General features: G+C 52.8%; 2 protein-coding genes across 15 annotated transcripts in view; one reads left to right on the top strand and one right to left on the bottom strand.

The window, feature by feature from the left end:
- EZH2 (enhancer of zeste 2 polycomb repressive complex 2 subunit) overlaps window positions 1-18,923 on the top strand; it is a 65,603-nt gene extending 46,680 nt beyond the window's left edge. For all 9 annotated transcript variants that reach the window (XM_032305707.1, XM_032305703.1, XM_032305698.1 and 6 more), the window contains 12 exons: window positions 7,128-7,219; window positions 8,591-8,828; window positions 9,995-10,164; window positions 10,584-10,678; window positions 11,725-11,765; window positions 12,123-12,248; window positions 12,884-13,062; window positions 14,355-14,450; window positions 15,095-15,176; window positions 15,916-15,996; window positions 16,154-16,238; window positions 18,594-18,923. In XM_032305707.1, coding sequence (XP_032161598.1) covers window positions 7,128-7,219; window positions 8,591-8,828; window positions 9,995-10,164; window positions 10,584-10,678; window positions 11,725-11,765; window positions 12,123-12,248; window positions 12,884-13,062; window positions 14,355-14,450; window positions 15,095-15,176; window positions 15,916-15,996; window positions 16,154-16,238; window positions 18,594-18,654 — 1,346 coding nt within the window. In that variant the 3' untranslated portion in view covers window positions 18,655-18,923. The remainder of the gene's footprint in view (window positions 1-7,127; window positions 7,220-8,590; window positions 8,829-9,994; window positions 10,165-10,583; window positions 10,679-11,724; window positions 11,766-12,122; window positions 12,249-12,883; window positions 13,063-14,354; window positions 14,451-15,094; window positions 15,177-15,915; window positions 15,997-16,153; window positions 16,239-18,593) is intronic.
- A 3,787-nt stretch (window positions 18,924-22,710) lies between these two features.
- The window catches only part of CUL1 (cullin 1), a 105,813-nt gene continuing 103,991 nt past the window's right edge, over window positions 22,711-24,532 (bottom strand). For all 6 annotated transcript variants that reach the window (XM_032305713.1, XM_032305710.1, XM_032305709.1 and 3 more), the window contains 2 exons: window positions 24,171-24,284; window positions 22,711-23,240 (listed from right to left, as the gene is read on the bottom strand). In XM_032305713.1, the coding sequence (XP_032161604.1) occupies window positions 23,160-23,240; window positions 24,171-24,284 (195 nt within the window). In that variant the 3' untranslated portion in view covers window positions 22,711-23,159. The remainder of the gene's footprint in view (window positions 23,241-24,170; window positions 24,285-24,532) is intronic.

Consider the following 24,532-nt stretch of genomic DNA (forward strand, 5'->3'; position numbering starts at 1 on the left):
GTTTAGGGCGCCCATCTCTGTGGCAAGGCCACACTCTCAGGGGCGTCTGACCTGTGCCAAGTTGTTCCCCCCTGTGCTGAGTGGCCCTTTCACATTCTGTGGCTTTTACAGAAGTTTCCCCCTCATTATCCAGTAGCACCTCTTAATGTTAATTAGCCCGCACACACGGTTACATCTTGTCTCATTTTGAATTTTTCTATGTCTGCTTTCTTGTGCTGCGTCTCATAATTTGTTGTGTGATAGGTATCTTGACCTGGAAATGGTGTGTGCGTGTGTGTGTGTGTGTGTGGCTTTAGTGGTGTAGTTACCTTTAATTAGAAAAATTTGAAGTAGATTTTCAGAATTATTGTATTTTCCATGTCCTTGCTATTGTTTACCACCTAGTCTCGGTGATTTCGTGGCCGTAACAGTCTGGTGCCAGCCGCGTGTTTTCCCAGCCATCGGACAAAGATCAAATATCTTTCTTGGGCTTGGCAGTGTTGTCTTCACACAGCCCTTGAAACAGTTGCCTTGAATTGCATTTAATTCGCCTTTACACACAGTCGTTCTAGAAACTATGTCCAATTTTTATTAAAAATATTATAAATTGAAAAAAACATTATAAATTGCCTGCAGTTACACGATAGCAAAAAAAAAAAAAAAAATTGGGTGGACTCTCTACTCGGAAGTCTGTAAAATGGCCCCTTTAATTTGTTTGTAGATGCAGCATTTCTTGTGTCTTGTTGTACAGATGAACCAAAGGAAATAAGATACTATTTTTAACATGAATTATTTTATTGTGATCTTCAGATTTGAGTAATTTCTGTGAACCTTGAACCTGATAATTACCTCCTTATTCAAGCTGGGGAGAAGAAGATAGACAGTTGTTCCTTTTACTGAAGTCTGCTTTCTGTGGAGCGGCAGGCGGCTCCCTTGCAGCACTTGGGGAGCAGGGGTCCAGCGGCTGCGGTGGCCCCTTTTCGTTTTCTGGACGCTAGAGCCAGTCTCTTCACGATTTAGCCTGGATGGATGCCATAGGAATTCACTGCTTTCCATGAACTTTGACAAAAACCACACACCATAGGTTTTTCCTAAGTAAAATGAGTCAGTAAATACACTAAACATATAAAAGATATGAAAGCATTTTGTCTTTTGTCTGTGTGAGAGAATGACCTAGTAGCACTTCACACGCTGTCGGTTGTAAGGATTCAGCTTATTACTCTGTGCAACTTACGCAGAGTCAAATACTCAAAACAGTACCCGGCTTGTTTTTGTCGCCCTTGCTTACAGCACGTTGTCATTCACGTGACGTGGCATTTCAGAATGTATTAAAAGGTACCAAGTGAGTGCTCCCTGCCACTTCTGCCCTCCCCCATAGAGTCTGCACCTCACTTCTTACATCGCTCAGCACCAGTTTTTTCTGACAAAATGCAGATATTCTTCTTTTTCTGAGTGTCCTATTCAAAAGGTGCCTTACTTTTCAGGCTTTTCCCCATTTCGACTAAGTACATATTGGTCAGTATTATTCCTGTCTGGAGATCTGCGTGGTCTTCCGCTGTAGGAGGGGAGAACTTACTGAGCTGATTCCTAAGGGTCAGCATTTGGATTGTTCTGTGCCTCCCACGCTAACGGTGCTACAGTGAGTCACTCGGCTGTACCTGTACATCGTTTCCCGCACGTGCAAGTTAGCCCAGTGCCCAGTGTTTAGATAGGCTTCTTTGTTTTGTATCTAACATTGGGTCGCTGGAATTTATTCTGGTAGAATTTTTGATGCACCCCCTCCTCCCTACCTCCAAGGCTACTGAGCTGTTTCCATACCTTTTACTGGAAAGTTCCCCATTTGCTGCCCTGCCCACCGCCTTCGTTCCCCATTACCGTGTGTGCTTGGGTCTCTTTTCTTTGCCTGTGATCGTTGAGTCATTCTGTCCAAGACGCTTTATTCAGAGATCTCCTGGCTATTCTTGCTTATTTTTAATGTAAATTTTATAATCTTAAGGTTGTCTAACTAAAAAAAAAAAAGGTCTAGTAGTATGTTTATTGGAATCCCTTTAAATTTATTAATTACCTAAGTGAAAACTGATATTTTAAAATGAGGATTAAGTGTAACTATATGATCAAGTTACCTTTTGTGTCCTTTAATAAACTCAAATTTTCTTCCTGTAGCTCTTGTATGTTCTTTCTTAAGATGATTTCTAGGTATTAATGGGTTGTTGCCTGGCTTTTTCTCTTTCAGTCTTACATATTTTATACCTTGATACTTTACTCAATTGTCCTTGTTTATAAGAGTTTCTCAGTGAATTCTTATTGAGCTTTCTAGCTATGTAAGTAAACTATCTGCAGTTACTAATACTTTCTGTCTTTCCAGTCTTCATGACTTTATTTTCTTGTCTCATTGCAATGGCTTGTATCTTCAGTAGAGTGTTAAGTGACACTGGTACTAGTAGATACTTTTTTTTTTCTTCTTCTGGATTACTTCTGGAAAATTATCCCCTTCACCAGGTTTTGAAATTTATTTGTATAAAGTTGATCTAAGTGTTCTAATGATTCTTTTGTTCTTAAATGTTTCATTCTCTCATTTTTCTTGATGAGCTCATGAAGTGGCTTCTTTTACTTTATTTTGAAAATCCGTTTTGTGTATTTCCCCCTCAGAGAATCAGCTACTGTATTAGGTTTACTATTTTTCTCTTTATTAATGTGATTTTTGCATTGTTTTCATTCTTTCCTTTTTTTTTTTTTGATATATGTGGTTAACATGGATTGAATTGTCTGCAGAGTACTGTTTCAACCTCTCTTATGTTAGTATGTTTGGCATTACTATAATTTATAAGGATTTTTTTTTAAGATTTTATTTTTATTTATTTGAGAGAGAGAGACAGTGAGAGAGAGCATGAGCAAGGAGAAGGTCAGAGGGAGAAGCAGACTCCCCATGGAGCTGGGAGCCCGATGTGGGACTCGATCCCAGCACTCTGGGATCATGACCCGAGTCGAAGGCAGTCAGTCGTCCAACCAACTGAGCCACCCAGGCGTCCCTAATTTATAAGGAATTTTAAAGAATATTCTGTGTTCCCTTTTTAGCTCCTTGTTTAAGGGATAGCTTTTAAAACTTCTGGGTGAAAAGGCCTTTTTTGGATGTTTTACATTTTTTTATTTTTTCTGTGTGGTAGCCTTACTGAGAATAGGTTATTTAGATGTTAGAGGTGACTACCATTTTTATCTATAAAGAAGATGTTTTGATGGTAAGGGTTTGGCAGTTATCTTACCCAGGGCTCAGTATCTGACCATGGATCTTTTCTGTTAGAGGGTCTTGTGTGTTCTACTCAACCTTGAAGGATATATGGCTTTGGTTTGGGAACAAATCCCACTTTGTATTCCAAATAACTTTGAGACCACGATCCATTTTGTAAATTGGAAACGGGTTGTTCTGCAAACTTGGAATCATGTAATTTCTTTATAAAAGCTTCAGCCTAAAATGGGCTCCTGGTCCGTCTTTTGACACTTGTTAGAGGAACCGGGGTCAGCTCCTGAACTGACTGTAATGTAACACATTGACAGAAATGTAACGCATTTCTGATAGGGAGGGAAGGCAGGCAGGCTGGGAAATTAAGGCTGGAAGTTTTATGTGCTTAAATAGGATCATAAGTAGAATCTTGGAATACATGGTTTGCTACATTTTCTATTATCTGTATGGCCTACAGAGGAATCCATTTTAAGCATAAAATCCAATTCTGTCTGTGTGCTATTTCTGATATTACGTAAAAAGTCTGTTCTTTTTGGAATGTATTAATGCTTATTGTAGAGGTTTTAATATTTTAATGGTTAGACTTTCAGAAACAGTATTCCAAAGTTTGTAGTTGATGGTTGACTTTTTAAAAATTTATTTCAGATGAGTAATGATTAAAATTCAGACATACAGAGTTCATGTCTGCCATGAAATTAGAGTGACTTACCCTCCCTAAATCCCGGTTTTTCTCATCTTTAAAATGGGGATGGGAATCCGCACACCTGGAGGATTTTGTGGGGATTAAAGGAAGTAATGCCTCAAACCTCTTACCGTGTGCTTTGAACACAGGAGCCTTTACTGTGAGCTGCTGTCACTGCTGCTCTCACTACTGTCCTGTGCTCTGAACGTTGATGCTGTTGTTTTTAAGGTACTTAGTATTAAAAATCGGAGATCTGCGATATACACAAGAATTATGGGATTCCAACCATAAGTATACTGAGTGAGAAGTTATTTTAAAGAGTTATTTATCAGGTGGGGGAGCGTGCATGAGGGGAGAGGGGCAGGGAAAGAGACTCTTCAAGCAGACTTCCTGCTCAGCGGGGAGCCCGCTGTGGGGCTCCATCCCACAGCCCTGAGCTCATGACCTGAGCTAAAACCAGGAGTTGGATACTCAACCGACTGAGCCAGGCACCCCTACTTTGTATTTTTAAGCCATTTTTTTTAGAATTGCCAGTTTACTCACAGGGATAGGGAATAGCTGGAACTTATATCGTAATAGTAGACGTATATATACGTAACAGTAACTGTGCATCGTCCTTTTTTTGAATTTATTTTTTTTAAAGATTTTATTTTTATTTATTTGACAGAGATCACAAATAGGTGGAGAGGCAGGCAGAGAGAGAGAGGAGGAAGCAGGCTCCCTGTGGAGCAGAGAGCCCGATGCGGGGCTCGATCCCAGGACCCTGAGATCATGACCTGAGCGGAAGGCAGAGGTTCAACCCACTGAGCCACCCAGGCGACCCGTAACAGTCTTTTTACCTTTACTTGAAAATCTTTAGATTTTTTACCAAGATTTTATAGGTTGCTTTTGAAATTAAACAAAAACAACAAAACCCCTCAACATCCCATATTCTTTCCTTTTTGTACAGTTTTTTAAGAAAGCACCTTGCTTAAATTTCCTAATAATTTTTTTGATCAGGGAATTTTACATATTCTACCCCCCATATTATATTTAGCTTAAAAAATATTTTAATAACTTACTTGAAATACAGGTATTTCAAGATGCCTATGTGAAAATATTAAGTATTTTGAAAATCTCAAACAGTCAAGACATTTCTAGAAGAGGGAATTCTTAATATACCTAGTTTTCTTAAACAGTTGAAGTTTGATATTGTGAGGGAAGTCTAGTAAGGAGAATAGTTCTCTTTCTTAAACTAAATGCTATGTGAAATTAAGAATTTTTTTTAACCTTTGATAATAAAGTACCTCTGATTATTAGCAGCTTAATTTTTCCTTCATAGCCAGAACTTGGCTGGCGAGTGTTCAGTGACTTTGCTCTGATGCCCTTACAGCATCTTCCAGCCCAGGACTGGCAGGAGCTGCCCTCCTCCTCTGGGCATGCTTGTGTACAGATACGTATGTCCCTTTGTCTTTTTCCCTGGATCAGGTGAAATCAAGAACATCAATTTATGAATAGTGGAGATATCCACACTAAAAACAAATTTTACCAAAAATAGATCACTCCGTATGTGCTGCTCACTGGCTAAGGACGATCTTGTCTTTTGGATCGAAGCTAATTTTTAGCTGCTGATGTAACCTTAACCTTTTATAGGCTCAGACTTTGTATGGTAGGGGTCCTCACCTATTCAAAAACATAATCCAGTGCTAAATAAGTTGTGGTATCAGTCTCTCATTTCATAGCGAACTCTAACACACACTTGAAACAGAATTTGAGCCTTGAATTTCTCCTTCAAAAACCTAACTTTGTCTTTTTTCCCTTGTTTCCCTCATCAGTCTGTCTTTCCCATTTAAGTTCTATGGATAGAGTATGGCTTTTTACAGACTTTGTTTTTTTATTTTTTTAAGATTTCTTTATTTTGGGGGAGAGAGAGCACATGCTTGAGTTGGGGGAGGTGCAGAGGCAGAGAATCTGGAACAGACTCCTCTGAGCGTGGAGCCCAACCTGGGGCTGGATCCCGTGACCCGTGAGATCAGGACCTGAGCTGAAATCACGAGTCGGTGCTTAATCGACTGAGCCACCCCTACAGATGTTTTTTAAATGGTTTGTTTCATGAATGTGTCATTTATTTGTATCCAAATTAAGATAATTTTCATCTTGTGTAATTCTGAACAGGGCATTTCTAACATTTGCCTTGGCAGCTGGAAGTAGGCTTTCTCGAGGGTTTTACAAGTTCTCACCACTGTGTGTTCATGTTTATTTAGTTTGGCCTTGTAATAGAATCTGAATCCTTTTGTTATCACATTATTTGGGGATTTTAACTTTCAAACACTTCTTTCTAGAACCTCTTTTATGTGACCATGTGTTTCCTGTAGAAGGGTGCTGACTGCAGGCTCTCATTAGATTGCTGAATTGTGTCTGATCTGAAGAAACTGAATTTCAGTAGTCTGAGGCTGTCCTCTTTAATTATTTAGCAGTTTGTTTGTTTAGTTGCTACACCCACCATGAGGCTCGAACTCAAGAGCCTCGTGCTCTTCCGGGCACCCTTGTCCTCTTTATTTGTAAAGATTGATTTATTTTAGAGACAGTGCGTGCACTAGCAGAGGGGTAGAGGGCCAGGGGGAAGCAGACTCCCCGCTGAGCACAGACACCCCCCCCCCCACTAGGGGCGAGATCCCAGGACCCTGAGGTCATGACCTGAGCCCAAACCAAGAGTTGGCTGCTTAACTGAGCCACCCAGGCGCCCTGTCTTCTGTATTTTTAGTTTTTTTAACAAGTGCTGTCCTATTTTTCTCCTTTTTGACAAGCCGACTGTTGACCTTCCTTTGGAAATCAAGAAATTGTAGATGCTAGGATTCTTTTGGTAGAAATGGGAAATCTGATTTCCTTGTAGAGAGGACATATCAGTTGTTTCTATGGAGATATTAAAGACTCAGTGAATGTTCATAATCCGAGTTTAGAGGTCTGTGTATCAATTGTAGTTTTAAGGAGAGAAGTAGGGAATCACTGATTATTCCAGAATTTCCCGTCTCCTCCCTGGTTAGGGGTCGGCGGGGCGGAGCGGCAGTGTCCCGGGAGAGGCTGAGGAGAACGCGTGGGGGTGATTCAGTAAGAGCTTGAGGGAAAGTTCCGACGTGGAGATGATACACTGGCAAGTTTGTAGTGTAGAAAAGTGATTTTTTCCACTGAAACAGTACAAATGAAAAAGTAAATATAGTAATATCTGGATATTCTATGTTTATTTTGCAGCTTTTCATGCAACACCCAATACTTACAAGCGGAAGAACACAGAGACGGCTCTAGACAACAAACCCTGTGGACCGCAGTGTTACCAGCACTTGGTAAGCTGGAGAGCCGCCCGGCCGGAGGGCAGTGGAGGATTCTTGCTGGGGGACGGTGGCGAGGTCTATGAAGGCAGCGTCGGCACGGTGGCCCCCGTCCTTGGCCGTGCACTAGCATGGCGGACATTCTCACCCGCGCGGGTTCCTGCCTCGCTGCTACGCGCTGCACATTCTAGTCCTTCCTGAATCTTGTATTATTCTTTGTGGTAATTGCTTCAGCAGCCTTCCAAGGCCTTTAGGATCAAGGACTGTTAGACCTGCCACCAAACTTATGAGTGTGAGCACACAGGTGGCCCCTTCAGCCCCAGAAGCTTGGTGAGCCCTTCCTCACTGTAGGCCGTCTCGAGTTTTACATGGTAGTCGGTCCCACAGTTGGTTTTTTTATTTGTTTGTTTGTTTTGTTTTTTAATGATGGAGAAAAGGTAAGGGTTTAGGAGAATGTGAGGTAGAAAAGTTGCTTTTTACGGGTACTATCTTATTTTTACCATTTCCCTTTGAACCAAGCCACTCCTACCTAGGAACTAATGGGTATATATTCCCTGTTGGATTTTGGACAGAAGATTCATTGAATGGCACCTGCAGAAGGTATCCTATTTTTAAGCAATTTGATTTTTGTAGAATGAAGTATAAAACTGTTGGCTGCCCTCACACTTCCCCCTTCTCCTGCCACTATAAATGGGATTCCTGAGCGTCATCTTATGATACTCTCTACAGGCGGGATTTTATTTGGCCCATCTGGGTGGTGGCTGTGGTCTCTCTCCCGTCCATGATCCTACCGTGGTTTCATCCTAAGTCTGGGTTATTGACTTGCCAGTGTAGACTGGAACGCTCCCAGCCTCGCTCCTCAGGCTCCTTTCATGACCTCTGGGGGCTCTGCTTCCCTCACAGGGAAAAAAAGGGAGATTTTAATAGTAAGGCTGGAAGCGGCCACGCCTGGCCTGCTTCTGCTTCTGTTTCTTGGGTACTTGAATTACTAGCGGAGAGAGGTCTCTTAAAGCCTGAAACAGAAAGTCTGACTCTGGATGCCCATTAGGTATGATTCTTTTCGTAACAGTTCATGTTTAAAGAGACTTTTTTCTTTGTATTTTAACTTACTATAATCACTGTATATAGTTCACAAGCTCGCATAGAATTGTCCATTTCACACCCCTGTAGCACAAAGAGAACCTGTATGTATCTTCCTGAATATTTCAAACTGTCAAAAGTAGTTAGAAAACCAAGAGCATCGAGATAGGGAAATGATGATTTGTACAAATGGATACTGGGATACATGTATTGACTTAATTTGCTTTATGCAATCCTTTTTTTTTTCTCATCCAGCAAAATGAGCTGTAGAACTTGACCGTGATGTGTACACTTTTCCCTTTGTAGGAGGGAGCAAAGGAGTTTGCTGCCGCCCTCACCGCGGAGCGGATCAAGACCCCGCCGAAGCGGCCTGGTGGCCGCAGGAGAGGCAGACTCCCCAACAGCAGCCGGCCCAGCACCCCCACCATCAGCGTGCTGGAGTCCAAGGACACGGACAGTGACAGGGAAGCCGGGACCGAGACGGGCGGGGAGAACAATGATAAGGAGGAGGAGGAGAAAAAGGACGAGACTTCCAGCTCCTCGGGTGAGCCCCGGCTGAGCCCCAGCGAAGGCAGTGGGTGGGTCGTGCCCTGGGCTCAGCGGGGCCGTTCTCAGGCTGAGGGCAAACCCGAGAGCAGAGAACCCGGGGTGCGGAGTGGAATTCCTGCTGCCTTCTGCCCGCACCCACCCGGCCTGCGAGGGCGGCCCGCCCGCTCGCTGGAGGGTCGACGGTCCCCTGTGTTGCCAGGTTGGGCGTCACTGTTCTTTCTCCGTCCTTCTCATTTTCTTCGTTTTATTTAAAAAAATGTGTTTGACAGTAAGCTTTACACCCAGCGTGGGGCCCGTGCCCCAGATTAGGAGCCACGTGTTTCTTGGAGCCAGCCCCCCCCCCCCCCACACCCCCGGCTTGTGCCTCAGAGGCTGCGGTCAAGGGAACCAACCCTGGGTTCTGTGGGAGGCTTGACTGTTTATTCTTTTTTTTTTTAAAGACTTTTTATTTATTTATTTGACAGAGATCACAAGTAGGCAGAGAGGCAGGCAGAGAGAGAGTGGGGGAAGCAGGCTCCCTCTGAGCAGAGAGCCCGATGCGGGGCTTGATCCCAGCTGAAGGCAGAGGCTTTAACCCACTGAGCCACCCAGGCCCCCCTTGACTATTTATTCTTAAGATGGTTCACTTCTTGCTCCTTTTCTTAGGCACAACCTGAGTTTTACTTTTTTTTTTTTTTTTTTAAAGATTTTATTCATTTATTAGAGAGAGTGTGTGCACAAGTGGAGGGGAGAGGAGAGGAAAAGGGAGAAGCCGGCTCCCCACGGAGCAGGGAGTCTGACACGGGGCTCGATCTCAGGATCCTGGGATCATGATCTGAGCTGAAGGCAGACGTTCAACTGACTGAGCCACCCAGGCCCTGTAGTTTTACTTTTTTTTTCTTTTTTTTTTTTTTTAAAGATTTTATTTATTTATTTGACAGAGAGAGATCACAAGCAGGCAGAGAGGCAGGCAGAGAAGCAGGCAGAGAAAGAGGAGGAAGCATGCTCCCTGCTGAGCAGAGAGCCCGATGCGGGGCTCGATCCCAGGACCCTGAGATCATGACCTGAGCCGAAGGCAGCGGCTTCACCCACTGAGCCACCCAGGCGCCCCTTAGTTTTACTTTTTAATACTGTTCTCCAGTTGTCATTTCTCTTGACCAGTGCTTAACTTTGGTTTTCTAGAAGCGAATTCTCGGTGTCAAACACCCATAAAGATGAAGCCAAACATTGAGCCTCCCGAGAACGTGGAGTGGAGCGGTGCGGAGGCCTCGATGTTCAGGGTCCTCATCGGCACGTATTATGACAATTTCTGTGCCATCGCTAGGCTCATTGGGACCAAAACTTGTCGACAGGTAAGCCCGGCTGATAAAATGCTGTTCAGGAACTTGAGACGGAGGGAGAACCGTCGTCACTGTCCGAACAGAAGACCGTTTGTGGCTATGCCCGAGCTCCTGTTCACGCCCTGAAAAAGTAGTAGATTGATCTGGTTTTTCACAGGGTGGGAGCTGGGGGGAGACGATCCCTCAGACTTGAGGTGTTTCAGGGAGTGGATCTGTGAAGCCAGGAGGACGTTAGGCCGGCCTCGCAGCTCTTGCCCAGAGCGTGGTGGCCGCTGCTGTCCCCGCGCGAGGGTCGGTCAGCGTCTGCTCTGCTCGCCCCTGGCCCCTGGCAGTGCACGGCCGAGCCGGACAGGTTTCCGGAATGGGTGCGTCTCAGGCTGCTTCGCCCGTGCACACGGCACTCAGGGCCCCGTGACTCTGCCTCCTGTCAGGTGTATGAGTTTCGTGTCAAAGAGTCGAGCATCATCGCTCCGGCGCCGGCCGAGGACGTGGACACCCCGCCGAGGAAGAAGAAGAGGAAACACCGGTGAGCGCGCGTGCGGCCGTGGTGGGCTGCGCTCGGTTCCCGCTCCCGAGAGCACAGCGGCCCGCGGGGTCGGGGTGTGCGCAGGGTCCCGGGAGTGTGGTCACCGCGCTGCAGTTTAGTCGAGGAAACAAGCCAGGAGCTGTGCGCTGGAGGGTCGCTGGGCTTGAATGGTTCACGGGAGCGCCGAGCTGGCTGGTCCAGGAGCCGGACTTCTGTCCCCGAGCCGGGTGGACTTCCCCCCCCACCCCCCGATGCGGGGCCGCTCTCCGCCCGGTGGGGCTCGCCATTCACAGGCGCTCGTGGCAAGGAGCGCAGGGTGTCCGGGGGGGGGCGGGCCGCATCGGTGAGGGGGTGAGGGCTCCGCTTGGGCTGCGCACACGCTCACCGTCCCTCGCTTCACGGAAGGCGGTACCGTCGCCTTCCTTTAGAACCCGAGCAGCTCAGGCAGTGAGGCTGTCGCAGCCGCAGCGGAGTCTCTTGGTTGACGTCTGACCCCGCAGCTCAGTGGGGAACCGCAGCGGGGGACCGCAGACGCCCCAGATGAGAGAAGCGACACTGTTTCAGGCCAATCCGCAGCCACGGGAGCCCGGGGGGTGCGGCCAGCTGTGGAAGTCGGGGCCGTGGGGCAGTCTCCCCCCGACAGCGCATCTCCCGCAGGTTTCCTGCTGACCCGCAGACAACACAGGGCCACCCACTGTGTCCCCTCGTCCCGTAACTAGTTTCCCCGTAGCCACTTCTCTCGCTTGCTTTGTCGGAACGCGGCGCGGCACGTGCAGGACTGAGTCTATGCGAATCCGTTACCAGTAAGGCTTTTGGTCCACAAGGCTGGGTTTGTGGGGAGTCAGAGCTTACACGCAGATTTGGATGGTGTGGGACGCTTGTACCCCAAACCCCGCGTTGGTCCAGGGTCAGCCGTCCTCTGGACCTGGGTTCAAAGCGCTTGTACGTTCAGGGCACGCGCTGACACGTCGTGCGTCCGCGGCACCGGCGCTGGGTCGGTACCCCTAGCTTCGCAAAGGCTAAGACTTACGGTTTGTGTTTTGCAGGTTGTGGGCCGCACACTGCAGAAAGATCCAGCTGAAAAAGGGTCAGCATCCTTCTGTTCAACTTCGTAACTAACTTAAAACCGTCTACTCCGTTAAGACGGTAACTGATCCGTGTTCGGGAGTCCCGACACGGCTGACCGCGTCCACGGAACCCCCTGCGACAGAGGACGGCTGCGGCCTTGCTCCCAGTCAGTCCTCCGGTGCAGCGGGAGTGAGTCAGTCTGAGCAGGACGTCCTCTGGGGTCGGGGGACAGTGCTCTGGACTGGCCAAGCACGTGGGGGAGGGGAGGCAGCGTCTGCCATCACCCCGTAGACAAGTCGGGGCCGGAAGATGGGTTGCGCGCCCGGCGGGGGAATATCCCCGCGGCTGTGGCCTGACTGCTGTGCTCTCCCCGCAGACGGCTCCTCGAACCACGTTTACAACTACCAGCCCTGCGACCACCCGCGGCAGCCTTGCGACAGCTCGTGCCCTTGTGTGATCGCACAAAATTTTTGTGAAAAGTTTTGTCAGTGTAGTTCAGAGTGTAAGTATCTGTTTTGTTTTGATAAACTGAATGAGAATCTCAGAGGCTTTTGGTCAGCAGTGTAAGCCAGAACGAGATCGTAGCAGCTCTTGCCTCATTGTTTCCCTTTTAGCTTTCTGGGAAGTGCGTGCATCCTACAGGGCTTTATGGGGCGCCGTATCGGGCTCTGCGGGCGGCCAGCAGAGCCTGGGCAGGCCAGGCAGGATTGGGTCGTTAAAATTAAATCATAGTAATGTCGGCACAGGACGTAGAGGGCATCTAGAAATGGCTTCCCAGGGCCTCTGGCTACCAGCAGTAGTCAGCAGCCCTGGGTCGGAATTCAGCGTCAAGGGGGCTGGAAGCCTTTAAGGAAACAGCACAGGCAGCTTGGATACCAGGAAGTGTCTAGAACTCTGGGCCCTTAGCAGGGTCGCGAACCACAGCTCTTACAAGATGGCCGCGAAGGAAGGGTTTAGATTAAATAAAATCAAAGAGCTTTTCAGTCCACATGCCGCCTAACACATGCAGACGGAAAGCCAGGAGCCCGGTGGTGACCGTCCTCCACCGTGACCGCAATTCCTGCCGGCCCGGGTGGGGTGGGCTGGGGGTACCTGGGGCGACGGCTTGCGGCCTGATGATGAGGCCTCCCGCCGCAGGTCAGAACCGCTTTCCTGGCTGCCGCTGCAAGGCGCAGTGCAACACGAAGCAGTGCCCGTGCTACCTGGCCGTGCGCGAGTGCGACCCCGACCTCTGCCTCACGTGCGGCGCCGCCGACCACTGGGACAGCAAGAACGTGTCGTGCAAGAACTGCAGCATCCAGCGCGGCTCCAAGAAGGTGCGTCCCCCGCCCCCACCCCCCCACCTGTCCCCACCCGTCCCCACTCGCCGCTGCTGTGAAGTAGGGAAAGTGGAGGGGAGCCCCGAAGGCCACAGCGGCCAGAGGGAAAATGGGGGACTCGGGGGCAGTTTGGGCCCCGAGGCAGTGTTCCGCGGGCGCCTTCGCTGGTGTGAGACGAACCAGTGAGTTCTGACAGGCCCAGACGGCGTCATGTTAGGAGAGGAATTTCTCTAGTTTGTCTAGAACCCAGGCTCCGGTCCCCACGTGAGTAGGTGGTGGTCCTATCAGGGTGGAGAGACCCTTTCTTACCAAATAAGACCCAGGGAAGAGGGGGATTTTCCGGGGTAGTTCTTGCAAACGTAGTTCCCGTTTCTTTAATGACCTTGACCGCGCAGCGGGGCCCGGAGCTGCTGCCCCCGAGGTGCAGGCCGGGACGGTCATGGCAGCCCCGGGAAGGCGAGGGCTGAGCAGAGGAAGCTGCCCGCGTCGTAGGGGGAGGCTCAGGCCCTTAGGTGAGGCGGACCAAGGGTTTCTTCTCCCGGTAGTGTCCGCTTTTGGAACGGGGCCTGCCGCACAACACAGTCCTTTCTCGAAGCTCTGTGTCTGCCCACTAGTCCCACTCTGGGAGTTGGGGACGTCCAGGCCTTCTGGCCCGAGCCCCCTGCGGCTGAGGCCATGGGCCCGTGTTGCCCACGAGTATAGGGCAGGATGACAGACACGGACGACATTCCCATCTTAGGTCCCAGAGCCATTAGGACATAACCGGGGTGGCGTGCCAGGCAGCGGTGCCTCCACCCGGATCTCTGGTCCCGGCGGCAGCTGTGGGGGCCGGGACAGGCTCCGGTGGTTTTCTTACTCCGAGTTGTTAATTCGTCCCCACGTCGCAGTGATGCTGGGACAGGCTCCAGGCCCTGCTCAGTCCTCACCGTCCGCTTTTCCCTGACTGTCCCCCCATCCCGGACTTGTTCCACCGTGAACTCCCCTCCGGGTGTTTGGGAACGGTTCATGCTGACGCTCCTGAAACGAAAGATAACACACTGTTTCTTCCAGCTGGGTTTCATTTGCTGAACGGTGGGACCAAAGATTGCTTTAGTTATTCAAGGAAACTGTGGTTTTCCGATACCTGGGAAGCCGGCCCGGGTTCAGGATGCTCTGAGCTCTCGGGCCGCTGGCGACCGGCCGGATGCCTGCTCCAACGGGCCGGGGACGGACAGCGGGTCCTCCCGTCGGTCTGTCGGCACGCCGTCCTCCCTGTCCTTTGACGCGATCGCGTGTGCTTTCCTCTCTAGCATTTGCTGCTGGCCCCGTCGGACGTGGCAGGCTGGGGGATTTTCATCAAAGATCCTGTACAGAAGAACGAATTCATCTCGGAGTACTGTGGAGAGGTGAGGCGCGAGGAGCCCGGGTTCAGGCAGTTCAGTGTCTGCTGGTCACGTGTGTTCATGTGGGGTCGGATGTGACTTTGTTTGGGGCTGAGGTCACCGGACAAGTCTGTTGGGTTTTATTAGAAGTGAATTAATAAAAGCCTTTTCAGCTCGGACGTACTCCTGCTTGTGGGTTTGGCTTGCTTGGTAAATGGACTGCCTCCGTCCTTGTCACACTTAGCATTTACTGTCGGGGGGCGAGGGGGCCGTTAGGGCTTTGTGCTGTAGAGTCTGCCCTACTGGATCCGCAGCCGGCCTGCTAAGGATCGGAAACAACCATATCATCGGTCATATGCCTTTTTAGTTGTAGAGTTAGGGGGAAACGATCGGGCTGGCTTCACTCTGGAATTAACCCATGCAGTTTGTATTTTTCCTCAGTGGAAAGACTGTTGATGACTTTCTGCAACATGGTTCCTTTCGGAGTCGCAGTCTTTAAACAAGGTGCTGGTTGTGAGACACCAGCCCGTAGCTTGAGTGGGAGGGACAAAGAGAGACACCTGACCGCAGGGACGAAGGTCTCAGATTCTCCCGAGGAGCTTGTGTGTGCGCCTGCCAGTCTCGATCACCTAATCCAAAACAATCTTCTCCTCCGCCTTTCTTTGTAGATTATTTCTCAAGACGAAGCAGACAGAAGAGGGAAAGTGTACGATAAATACATGTGCAGCTTCCTGTTCAACTTGAACAACGGTACGTTTGACCTGGAGGCCATCCCGGAGGCCTCCCCTGCTTGGAGTGGAGACATGAGGGCAGAGGCCCCCTGGGCCTGAGCAGGGCCGACAAGCGCCGGGATCCCTCACGCCCTGGCACAGGCTTCGGGACAGGCTGTGTGTTTGCGAGCCCCCCAGGCCGGACCAGATGGTTCCGAGCCATCTGCTGCTGGGGCGGCGCCAGATGGCTGCGAGCTTGCCGCGGGTTTGCTGCTGCTGCTGCTCTCCTGCTCTGCTCGCGGCGACCTGGGCCCCGCTTGGCCCCCGGCCTCTGTGCCATCCGCGCTCCCACTGACCTGCGACCGGGCTGGGGCGCCGGAGTGGGCCGCCGCTCCCGGACTTCCCGCCCTGGGCGTTCTCAAGGCCTGTGAGAAGAGGGCAGCGGGTTTTCAGATGGCTTCTCGGGTAGCGCATCCGGCCGGAGTAGGAGGGGGGCATGAGGAAAATGCAGGGGTGCTTGACCCCCAACCTCCGAGAAACTCCCCCGGGACACGTAGCAGATCTTTCTGCAAACATGTTCCATAGAGAGTGGAGCGAAAAAAATAATCTTAAATGTGAAATGATTACTCTTGAAGTTAGGAATTTTGATTCCTTGTTTGTAAAGGCAAGCCCTGAGGAACGAGCGCCAGGGCTGTGTCCAGAACTGTAAGAACTTCGTGTTCACCGACCTGGGACTGAAGCAGTTCACTAGTGAACGCTTGGTTTTTCTCTTTTTTTAGATTTTGTGGTGGATGCAACCCGCAAGGGTAACAAAATTCGTTTTGCAAATCACTCAGTAAATCCAAACTGCTATGCAAAAGGTAGGTGCTAACGGAGCCGCACGCCCGAGGGAACCTGTCTGAGACCCGCGCCGGCGGCCTGCGATGCCCCGCAGTGATGCTGCCGAGCGCCGGGGTCCGGCCCTCCCCAGGGCCAGTCTTCCTCCGACGGCCCGACCCCGTGTGTTTCTCGTTCCAGTCATGATGGTGAACGGCGATCATAGGATAGGGATTTTCGCTAAGAGAGCCATCCAGACTGGTGAAGAGCTGTTTTTTGATTACAGGTTGGTACCGTGTATTTCTGGTGTGATCCAAGGGCTTCGTCTTCCTGAACTCTGCGCTCACAGGCAGAGGCTGTCTTTTCACTCTGTAGGATCTTCCATTCTTGGAGGGATTTATTTCTGGTTGTTACGTGTCAGGGGCATTGGTGGGCAGTTAGGCCGTACTTTCTTGGTAATGTAGTTCCCACCACACAAGTAGTGGTTATTTCTCACATATGGGCTTAGCTCACATTGTGGGTTCAATTCCCAACCACTGCAGTAAAGTGAACTGTAATCTTTCCACGGGTGGCGGGTCTCGGCGGTGCTGCCGGCTGCTGACCCATCGGGGTGCTGGGCGCTGGAGGCCCGCGCGGCCCTGCGGTTTGTCGCACCGATGGCTCTTCTGACCTGAACAGTTGCTCGGCGGCAGGTGGTGCCGCCCGATGGCATTTTACCCACAAAACTGCTTTTGGAACAGGAGTCCGTCCCCTCGAGCCCTGCCGCTGCTTCATCCGCGCAGCTCCATCGCGTTCTGATCTGTCCGTCGTGGCTCCCAGCGGCAGCTCAGGAAGCTCCTCGCTCTGCTCCTCCCGAGGAAGCCCCCACGTGCGGTCCCGTCTGACCCTGAGCTAGCCCCAGCTGCGTCCCCTCCTCGGGCTCTGCTCCTGCTTCTGGTCTCCTGCGGTTTCCCTGTTGTGGCATCTCCAGAGCCCAGGCAGAGCCGACTTGGCCTGGTTCTTATTTTGTTTTATTTTTTTAAAGATTTTATTTATTTATTTGAGAGAGAGGCAGTGAGAGAGAGCATGAGCGAGGAGAAGGTCAGAGAGAGAAGCAGACTCCCCATGGAGCTGGGAGTCTGATGCGGGACTCGATCCCGGGACTCCAGGATCATGACCTGAGCCGAAGGCAGTCGTCCAACCAACTGAGCCACCCAGGCATCCCTTGGCCTGGTTCTTAAGCGCCGCAGGGTCTCAGAGGGTCACGGAGCACTGGCTTCGGCTCCAGGTCACCGGCCGCGTTAGCCCCTTGCGAGAGGGTCGCCTGCTGTGAAGCTCTGAAGCCGGGCGCTGCCTTCTCCTCTCGGGCTGTGAGAGTCCCAGCTGGCATCTTCTTCCAAGAGAAGGCTGTCCCAGCTGCACCGAAATCCTGTGGTTTAGGGCGGCCCCGTCACCGGTGATCGCAGCTACATCGTCTGGAAACCTGGCCGCTTCCCCTTGCACTTGGGTGCTGCGGAGATGCCTTCCGTCCTGGGGCCTCCTGAACCCGCCCCGGCCCGCTGCAGACGGTCCTTCTGCAGGTCCTCACCTCCCCGCGGTCCCAGCACGGGAGAGAGTCCGGGCCTTGCTCTGGATTAGGCTTTAGCATTAAGGGAATGGGTGGCTGGTGTGGTCTCCTGTGCAGACCACTGCCACTGTCTCCAGGCCAACAGCAAGGCTCTCTTGCCTTCTCGTTTTGTGTGCTCACTGGAGTAGCACTTAAAAAAAAAAAAGGTTTATGTAATCTTCTTTACCCAGTGTGGGGCTCAAACCGATGACCCTAAGACCGAGGGTCACGTGTTCTTCCAACAGAGCCAGCCAGGCAGCCTCTTAATTTCCTTCTGTGAACGTTTCCTTCACATTGACGTGTTGGCTCACTCGGCAAGGGGTCCAGCTCACGTCCTACCTGGTCGGCGTCGGGGTCCTTCCTGTGGGAAGTCGTGCTTGCCCTCGTGAGGCCGGGGATACGCGCCCCACCATGGGCCTACCCCGGGCGTCAGGCTGGCAGTGTAGTCAAGCCCTGGCGTGGGAGCGGACCACAAAGTGTTTTCAGGTGCAAGCAGAGGACTTTGTAGCCACATCCATCCTGTGGCTGAGTAGTTGTCCCTTAGGCAGTGTCACTTTTGAAGGTGGAGAACGAGGACCCGAGTAGCCCCTCCTCAGGGTGACCTGCCACCTCGCTGCAGGCCAGCTTGAGGCCCCTCCCCAACAGGAGCCCAGGAAGCCCCCCATCCTGCAGGGAGGTCAGCGCTCCCCGGGCCTCCCGCCTGCCAGCCTCGGGTTCTGCCCGTAGACCTGAGTCCCGGCTGTGGCCAGAGCAGACTTGCCACTCTGTGGCCTCCCGGGTGCCGGGCCCTGGGCCGTGCTGCCCACCTGCGGGCGGTGGGTCTCGGGCCCAAGGGGCGGGCTGGGAGACAGCGGGGGAAGGGCTGAGCGAGCGGGCTCGTCCGGTTCTCAGCAAGGCTAGAACCCGGGCCCCAGCCGCAGGCCTGGTCTAGAGGCAGGTGGGTCTGCGGGGTTGCCGTGCGGACGTTCGAGCTCGGACACGGCAGGAAGCAGGCTGGACGCGGCGACCTGTCGCTGGGACCGGGCCCTTGCTCATTCCTCTCTCCTGCCGTTTCAGATACAGCCAGGCCGACGCCCTGAAGTACGTGGGCATCGAAAGAGAAATGGAAATCCCTTGACGTCTGCTACCTCCTCCTCCCCCTCCTCCTCTCTGGAACAGCTGCCTTAGCTTCAGGAACCTCGAGTACTGTGGGCAATTTAGAAAAATAAAATGCAGTTTGAAATTCTGAATTTGCAAAGTACTGTAAGAATAATTTATAGTAATGAGTTTAAAAATCGACTTTTTATTGCCTTCTCACCAGCTGCGAAGTGTTTTGTACCAGTGAATTTTTGCAATAATGCAGTATGGTACATTTTTCAACTTTGAATAAAGAATACTTGAACTTCCCCCCGTTGTCGGGTCATTGATTAGTGCGGGTTTGTCCGCTGATACGAGAAGAGGGGCGCGGCTGGTACGGGAGGGCGTGCTCACCTTCAGCTCCTGGGCTGTCGCCACGTTCCGTGAACCTTCCGGACCGTGTGCACGCTGGCGTTCCGAGGCCACAGTAGCCAACGGAGGACAGATGTTTATGTAACAGGATACGTCACAGATGTGTGCAATAAATATAGTTGATAATATGTTTAATTATAAGACCGATGCCGTCTGTCAAGAAGTGGCAGATCCCCTCAGTGACCAGGCTGGGAGGGCCCCGGCGCACCAGGCCTGTGAGCCTCACGGTGCACAGAATCCTAGCCGGACCGGCAGCCCCACGCCAGGTCCGGACGTGGACACTCAGGAGCCCAGCGGTGGCAGGGAGCTTCCTTTCCTACCAGCGGAAGGGGATGGGTATGAGCAAACTTGTCTTCTTTCTTGAAGAAAAATTTCAGAAAAAAAAACCCAAAAACCCAAAACCCTCAAGCGTCAAGGCCACGGGGCACTCGCTCCCCAGCCTCCGAGAGCGGTCACCATTCTGTGGGGGTAGAGTTGCCTTTTCTGGAGTCATTTGTTGATTTACATAATGTAATATTTAATGTGACACGTAATTAAAACCTACCTCTCCAATGGCGCCGACATGGACAAGACTCAGGTCTCCGTCGCATCGATGCGTCAGCCGTAGCAACCCCAGGCCTACAATAAAAGAATTTGCTATTTTCCTTTGGCAACGAGAAGACCTGGCCTGGGATCCCATCCCGGACATGCTGCTCTCTGTGCTCGGCCGGGTTTGGTGCAGGGGCTCAGCCGGCCGCCACGGACTCCCGGGGGACAGCTCGGGGGGGCTCACCCGCGCTCGGAGGTCCTACCCTTTGCGCTCGGCGTGAACGGAGCCCAGCTACTCTCACAGCGACGACCCGCCGCACAGGATCCGAGGTCCTGTTCACTCAGGACCCCAGAGACCCACAGGCGTCCTCCGGACAGTGAGCATTTTCACGGACAGCGGTCACTTGGAGCCTGCACAGCAAGCTTTCTGTGCCCACATCTGAAGGGTCCGGTGTCACCACGTCCAGAGTGCTGGATCCACCACGTGTGACCAAGGGCCTGCTTTAGGTCTTCCCTGGTTTATCAAGGGGCAGGGTGGGCCACAGAGCGTGACATACGAGGTATTCAAACACCCAATATCAGCGCCAACATGGTTTAAAAAAAAAAAAAGCAGCCTTTTAAAAATAGGGTGCCCCCTTCCCCTCACTGTCCACCGGGTGGAAGTCGGGGAGCCCGGTGCTTACTTCCCAGCAGAGCAAATCAGGACTGGGGAGGACGAGTCCAGGAGCCCAGCACTGCATCGGAGTGTCGGAGCTGGGATGGGGTTGTTCGCGCTGGATGGACATGCAGGACCACAGCCTGACAGACAAGAGGGTGCCCCGCGGGCCAGTTTCTGTGCTCCCACGGGTCCTTGACCACATGACCAAAGGCAGGTGACCCGTGGCTGTGGTGACCGTGTCACCATCCGCAGACCAACCACGGGCAGATCTGAGGGCACTGAGAACAAACATTCTGCTGGGCAAAATTATTTTCCAATCAGTGTTTAGCAGTTTCTTGCAAAAACACAAACTGTAATCGCCCTTCTAGAAGATGCTTGGTTACTTTTCAGTTTTTTCTTGGTTCAGCAACCTCCAGCCTTCACGGTATCCACTCAGGGACGCCAAGTCCGGGCTTCCACGACCGCCCTGACGCGTTCACACATCGTGTCATTTAAACACATGCGCAGCTTGTCAAGAAAGCTTCCCAATGTGAGCATTTCCCAAGAATTTCAGGATTCCGCTGGCCATTTTAGGAGCTTTGGGCTTTCACCGGAAACAGCTGAAGATGCCTGGTGGGAGAAGGGGGTCCAGCAGCCCTGGGGGCTCTGATGGGCCTCAGGAAGGCGGGCTAAGCAAGGCCACGCTCACCGGCGAGGCCGAGTCCGTCCGGTCCGCCAGGCGACAGGCGCCCGAGCCGGCAGGCGAGACCCGGGCAGCGGAAGCAAGTCCCCCGGCAGCGAAGTTCTAAAACAGAAACTGTCTTCATCCCAAGGGGGATTCGGTGCAGATGTCGGTCAGCTGGCGTCGTTTTCATCTGGGGGCGCAGGAATCTTCATTTCTTCCAAAGGAAAATCAGACTCCGGTGTCCGGCAAGGACACAGGCCACCTTCGAGCGCTTGGTCGACGGGAGAACTCGAAACTGCTCGAAACTGTGGTGCCCCTTGCTCCTCCCCCCTTCCCCGCACCTTCCGGGCCCAATGGTAGCCCCCTCCGCCCCCTCCCCGGCTTTCCCGCAGAGCCGCGACAGGTGGCAGCCTGCGCTGTGTCTACACGGGCACGTCTGACCGCGGCCGTGCCCCGGAGAACCGCTCAACCCCACGGGCTACTGACCGAGGTCCTACCTCATGGGTCTCCCCAGGTGCGAGGAAGCCGTCCCCTCAGGCCACGGGCTCCGCGGCCGGGACCCTGGTGGCGCGCTCTCCGGCCCAGCGTCCGCGGGGCCCCTCCCTGCGACGGTCCCAGCAGCTGCTCCTCGCAAGAGAACTGCGGTTAATCGGGGTGTGCGGGAACCCGGTGCCCCACTTTGCCAGGCTCCGGCGGTTTGGGGAAGAAAGGCACAAGGCACAGTCAGTTTTTCTCCCCGCACCATGCAGCTGACCCAACGTGAGGGGCCGGCCGGGCCGGGCATGTGGGGGGCTGCGGGACTCACCTCGCAGCCGCGCACCCTGGGGTCCTCTCGATCCGGGCTGGCTTCCAGTCGCCGGCGGGGCTCCTGAAGCCTCTCCCACTTCGACAGATGACACACGTGCGGCCAGGGCTCCATGCGGGGGCAGCGTGTTTGTCCCACAGGCGGGTCCGGGGACGGTGGAGAGGGAAGGCCAGCATGCACAGGGAGCCCTGGGCACCCCAGGATCTGGCTGGGGGCTGCTGTTTACAGTGGGGATCTTTGTAAAACCGGAGAAGATACCCTATAAACACCAGAAGCTGTGACACAAAAGCTGTTACTGTTGTCTGATTTTAACAAACCTGCAAGGGTCGAATGTTCCAAGAGACCATGGGAGTTGCGTTTCTGCGTCTTCCCTGAGCGTCACCAAGCCTGGGTACGGCTGGAGATGCAGGTCCCCGTCCCTGGAGGAGGCCGGGCGGTGGGTTCTGGGAGTTAAGTCTCTGCAGCCACTTCCCTGGCCAAGAAGTGACCGCCAAAAGGACCACAGTGGCCTCGAGCTTAGGGTCCTCTCACCCCAGCTGCTGGCCCGTCGGGAGGCGGGGGTCTCGCCCGTCCTTGGGCTGGGGTGGGGGACCATCGTCTCACCAGGAGGAACAGACGTGCTTGTCCGAACCGGCTGCTTGTCACACCGGCTGGAAGCAGAGGCCGGAGTGAGGGTGCACGGGGCCGTGGCCGTGGCGACGGTGGTGGGATGGCAGGGAGCCGGCACCAAGCCCCCTCCTCTGGCCGTGGGCAAGGGGGGACACTTTCCTCTGAGGCCATCAGGATGAACCCATGGAGTCTTCCCACGTGGCCAAGAGAAGCGACACGCCACCACAGGAGCCCCAGAAGGCGCGTGAGCGCGTGGGGAGAAGGTTACAAGGGGGCTTACAGTTTCAAGATGTAAAAGACATTTTCAGTCGGAAGGATGCAGCCTTTCCTACTGGAAGACACGGGATTATAAATCCGCACAATCGTTACGGCTTTTATTTACATGTGGAAGTCCGCTAAAACTTAAAACAAAACCAAATGCGACTTGTACAGAAATCCTTTAATTTTCTTTATTTTCACACATTAAAAAATGAAACACACTATACAAATGGTTTTTCATAGCAGATTACACGTGGGTCCATTAGACTTGCTCTCCAAGTGCCGCCAACACGGACCCCGCCCAGGAGGCAGCGGTGAGCCCCGGAGCCCATGTATTGATCTAAACGCAGTAGCATGCAGCCCTCCGCGGGGAGGGTCGAGCCCCCCGTTCTTAAATTAGGTTAAATGGCGTTGGTGTCCATATTTACAGACGTGAAATGTGTCAATCCTGAGCAGTTCCGATGTGCATCTGAGACCAGCCGATGGGAGTCTCGGTCTCAGGTTTAAAAAGGGACGTCCGCGTGGCGGCAGGCTGGCTGCGAGGACCCGAGCTCTTCTCTCCACCAGGAAACGATTCGCAGCGGGTCGCACAGTCAGACCCTTCGAGAAGGGTTAAGCCAAGTAACTGTAGGTGTCCTTTTCACCGTCAACTCGCTCCAAATACTCTTTCTCGATCAGAATGTCAATGCATTTCTGGGCATAGTTTTGAAAAAGGGAGAAGCAGTGAAAGGGGAAGAAAAACACATTTATTATGAGAACGGGGACGGCCACCCTCGGCAGGGACGCCCCCTGCCCCCAAGAGCTCAGTCAGCGAGCGGTTTCCGCCCCGTGTCCCTTCAGTGCGTGGCTCTACTGCCCGCGCAGCTAAGATCTCGCTTTCCTGAACGGGAAAGTGCCCACTTCCCCAACGTCCCCGCCCAGAGGCGCCCGCATCCCTCCGGGTCTCCCGCTCCCTGCCACGGGCCAGGCACGGCACCAGCCCCGGCTCCTGGCAGCACGTGATCCCTGGGGGCAGCGGGGGCCTCCGCACTGGCTGCCGTTCCCCGCTGGTGATCTCGGAGAGCGAGCCGCCGGGTTTCTGTGTTCAACAGCCCACCAGGCCCGAGCGACCCGCCATCGCCTGGAGCTGCGGCCGGCCGAGCAGAGAGGACCGCATGGCAGCGAAGGCGCACACGGCCTGGACAGGCTACAGCCCAACAACGCCCCCGGACGGGCCTCGGAGCACAACCTCAGTGGACACCGCAGAGCAGGAACTCTCTAGAAGCCGGTTCCACTGAGCTCCGAGGGAGGCTACGGCCAGGACAGAGGGGAGTCTAGGAGAACAGGGATACTGGCTAGGAGGTGGCAAGAGGGAAGCTTCTGGAACGCTGGTCACTGTCTAACCTCCATGATCTGGGTCTTGGCTGCACAAGTGGATTTACTTTGGGACAATCAGCAAACCGAACCCTGAGGCTGTGTGCACGGCTCCGCAGATGTCAAGAAGGAAGTTTAAAAACGAAGCCCATTTCCTTCTGTAGAAACCTGGCACGTGTGGATAAGCCGAGTTCCCTGAACCTCGTTTTTGTCACCCCTTCTCGCTCCCAAAACAACGGAGGGCGTGCTTCTGCCGCGCGGGTCGTGTACCTTGATCACGGGGACACGCGGCTTGAACCTGGAGGACAGCTGCGTGAGGACCTCGCCCAGCAGCTGCTGGTGCTTCAGCACCTTCCGCATCTTCATGATCCGCACGATGGCCGCCTGCGGCGCCGGGGGGGAAGCCGGGATCCCACGTTACAGGCGGCCCCCGCGTCTGGGATGGCTGGCCCCGCAGGGGACCGCGAGCCCGCGAACGCTCAGACACCCGGACGCAACACGTCCGCTCGGACGAAGCAGCAGCGCGTCCGGACCGAGGACAGGCTCTGGCCTCAGAGGCCGCCTCGCCGTGACACCCCCCACCCCCGGCCCCGACCTGCCCCCGCGTCCGGCTCATCCACCGAGAAGCCGTC

The sequence above is a fragment of the Mustela erminea genome, chromosome 11 (assembly GCF_009829155.1).
Source record: "Mustela erminea isolate mMusErm1 chromosome 11, mMusErm1.Pri, whole genome shotgun sequence".
NCBI lineage: Eukaryota > Metazoa > Chordata > Mammalia > Carnivora > Mustelidae > Mustela > Mustela erminea.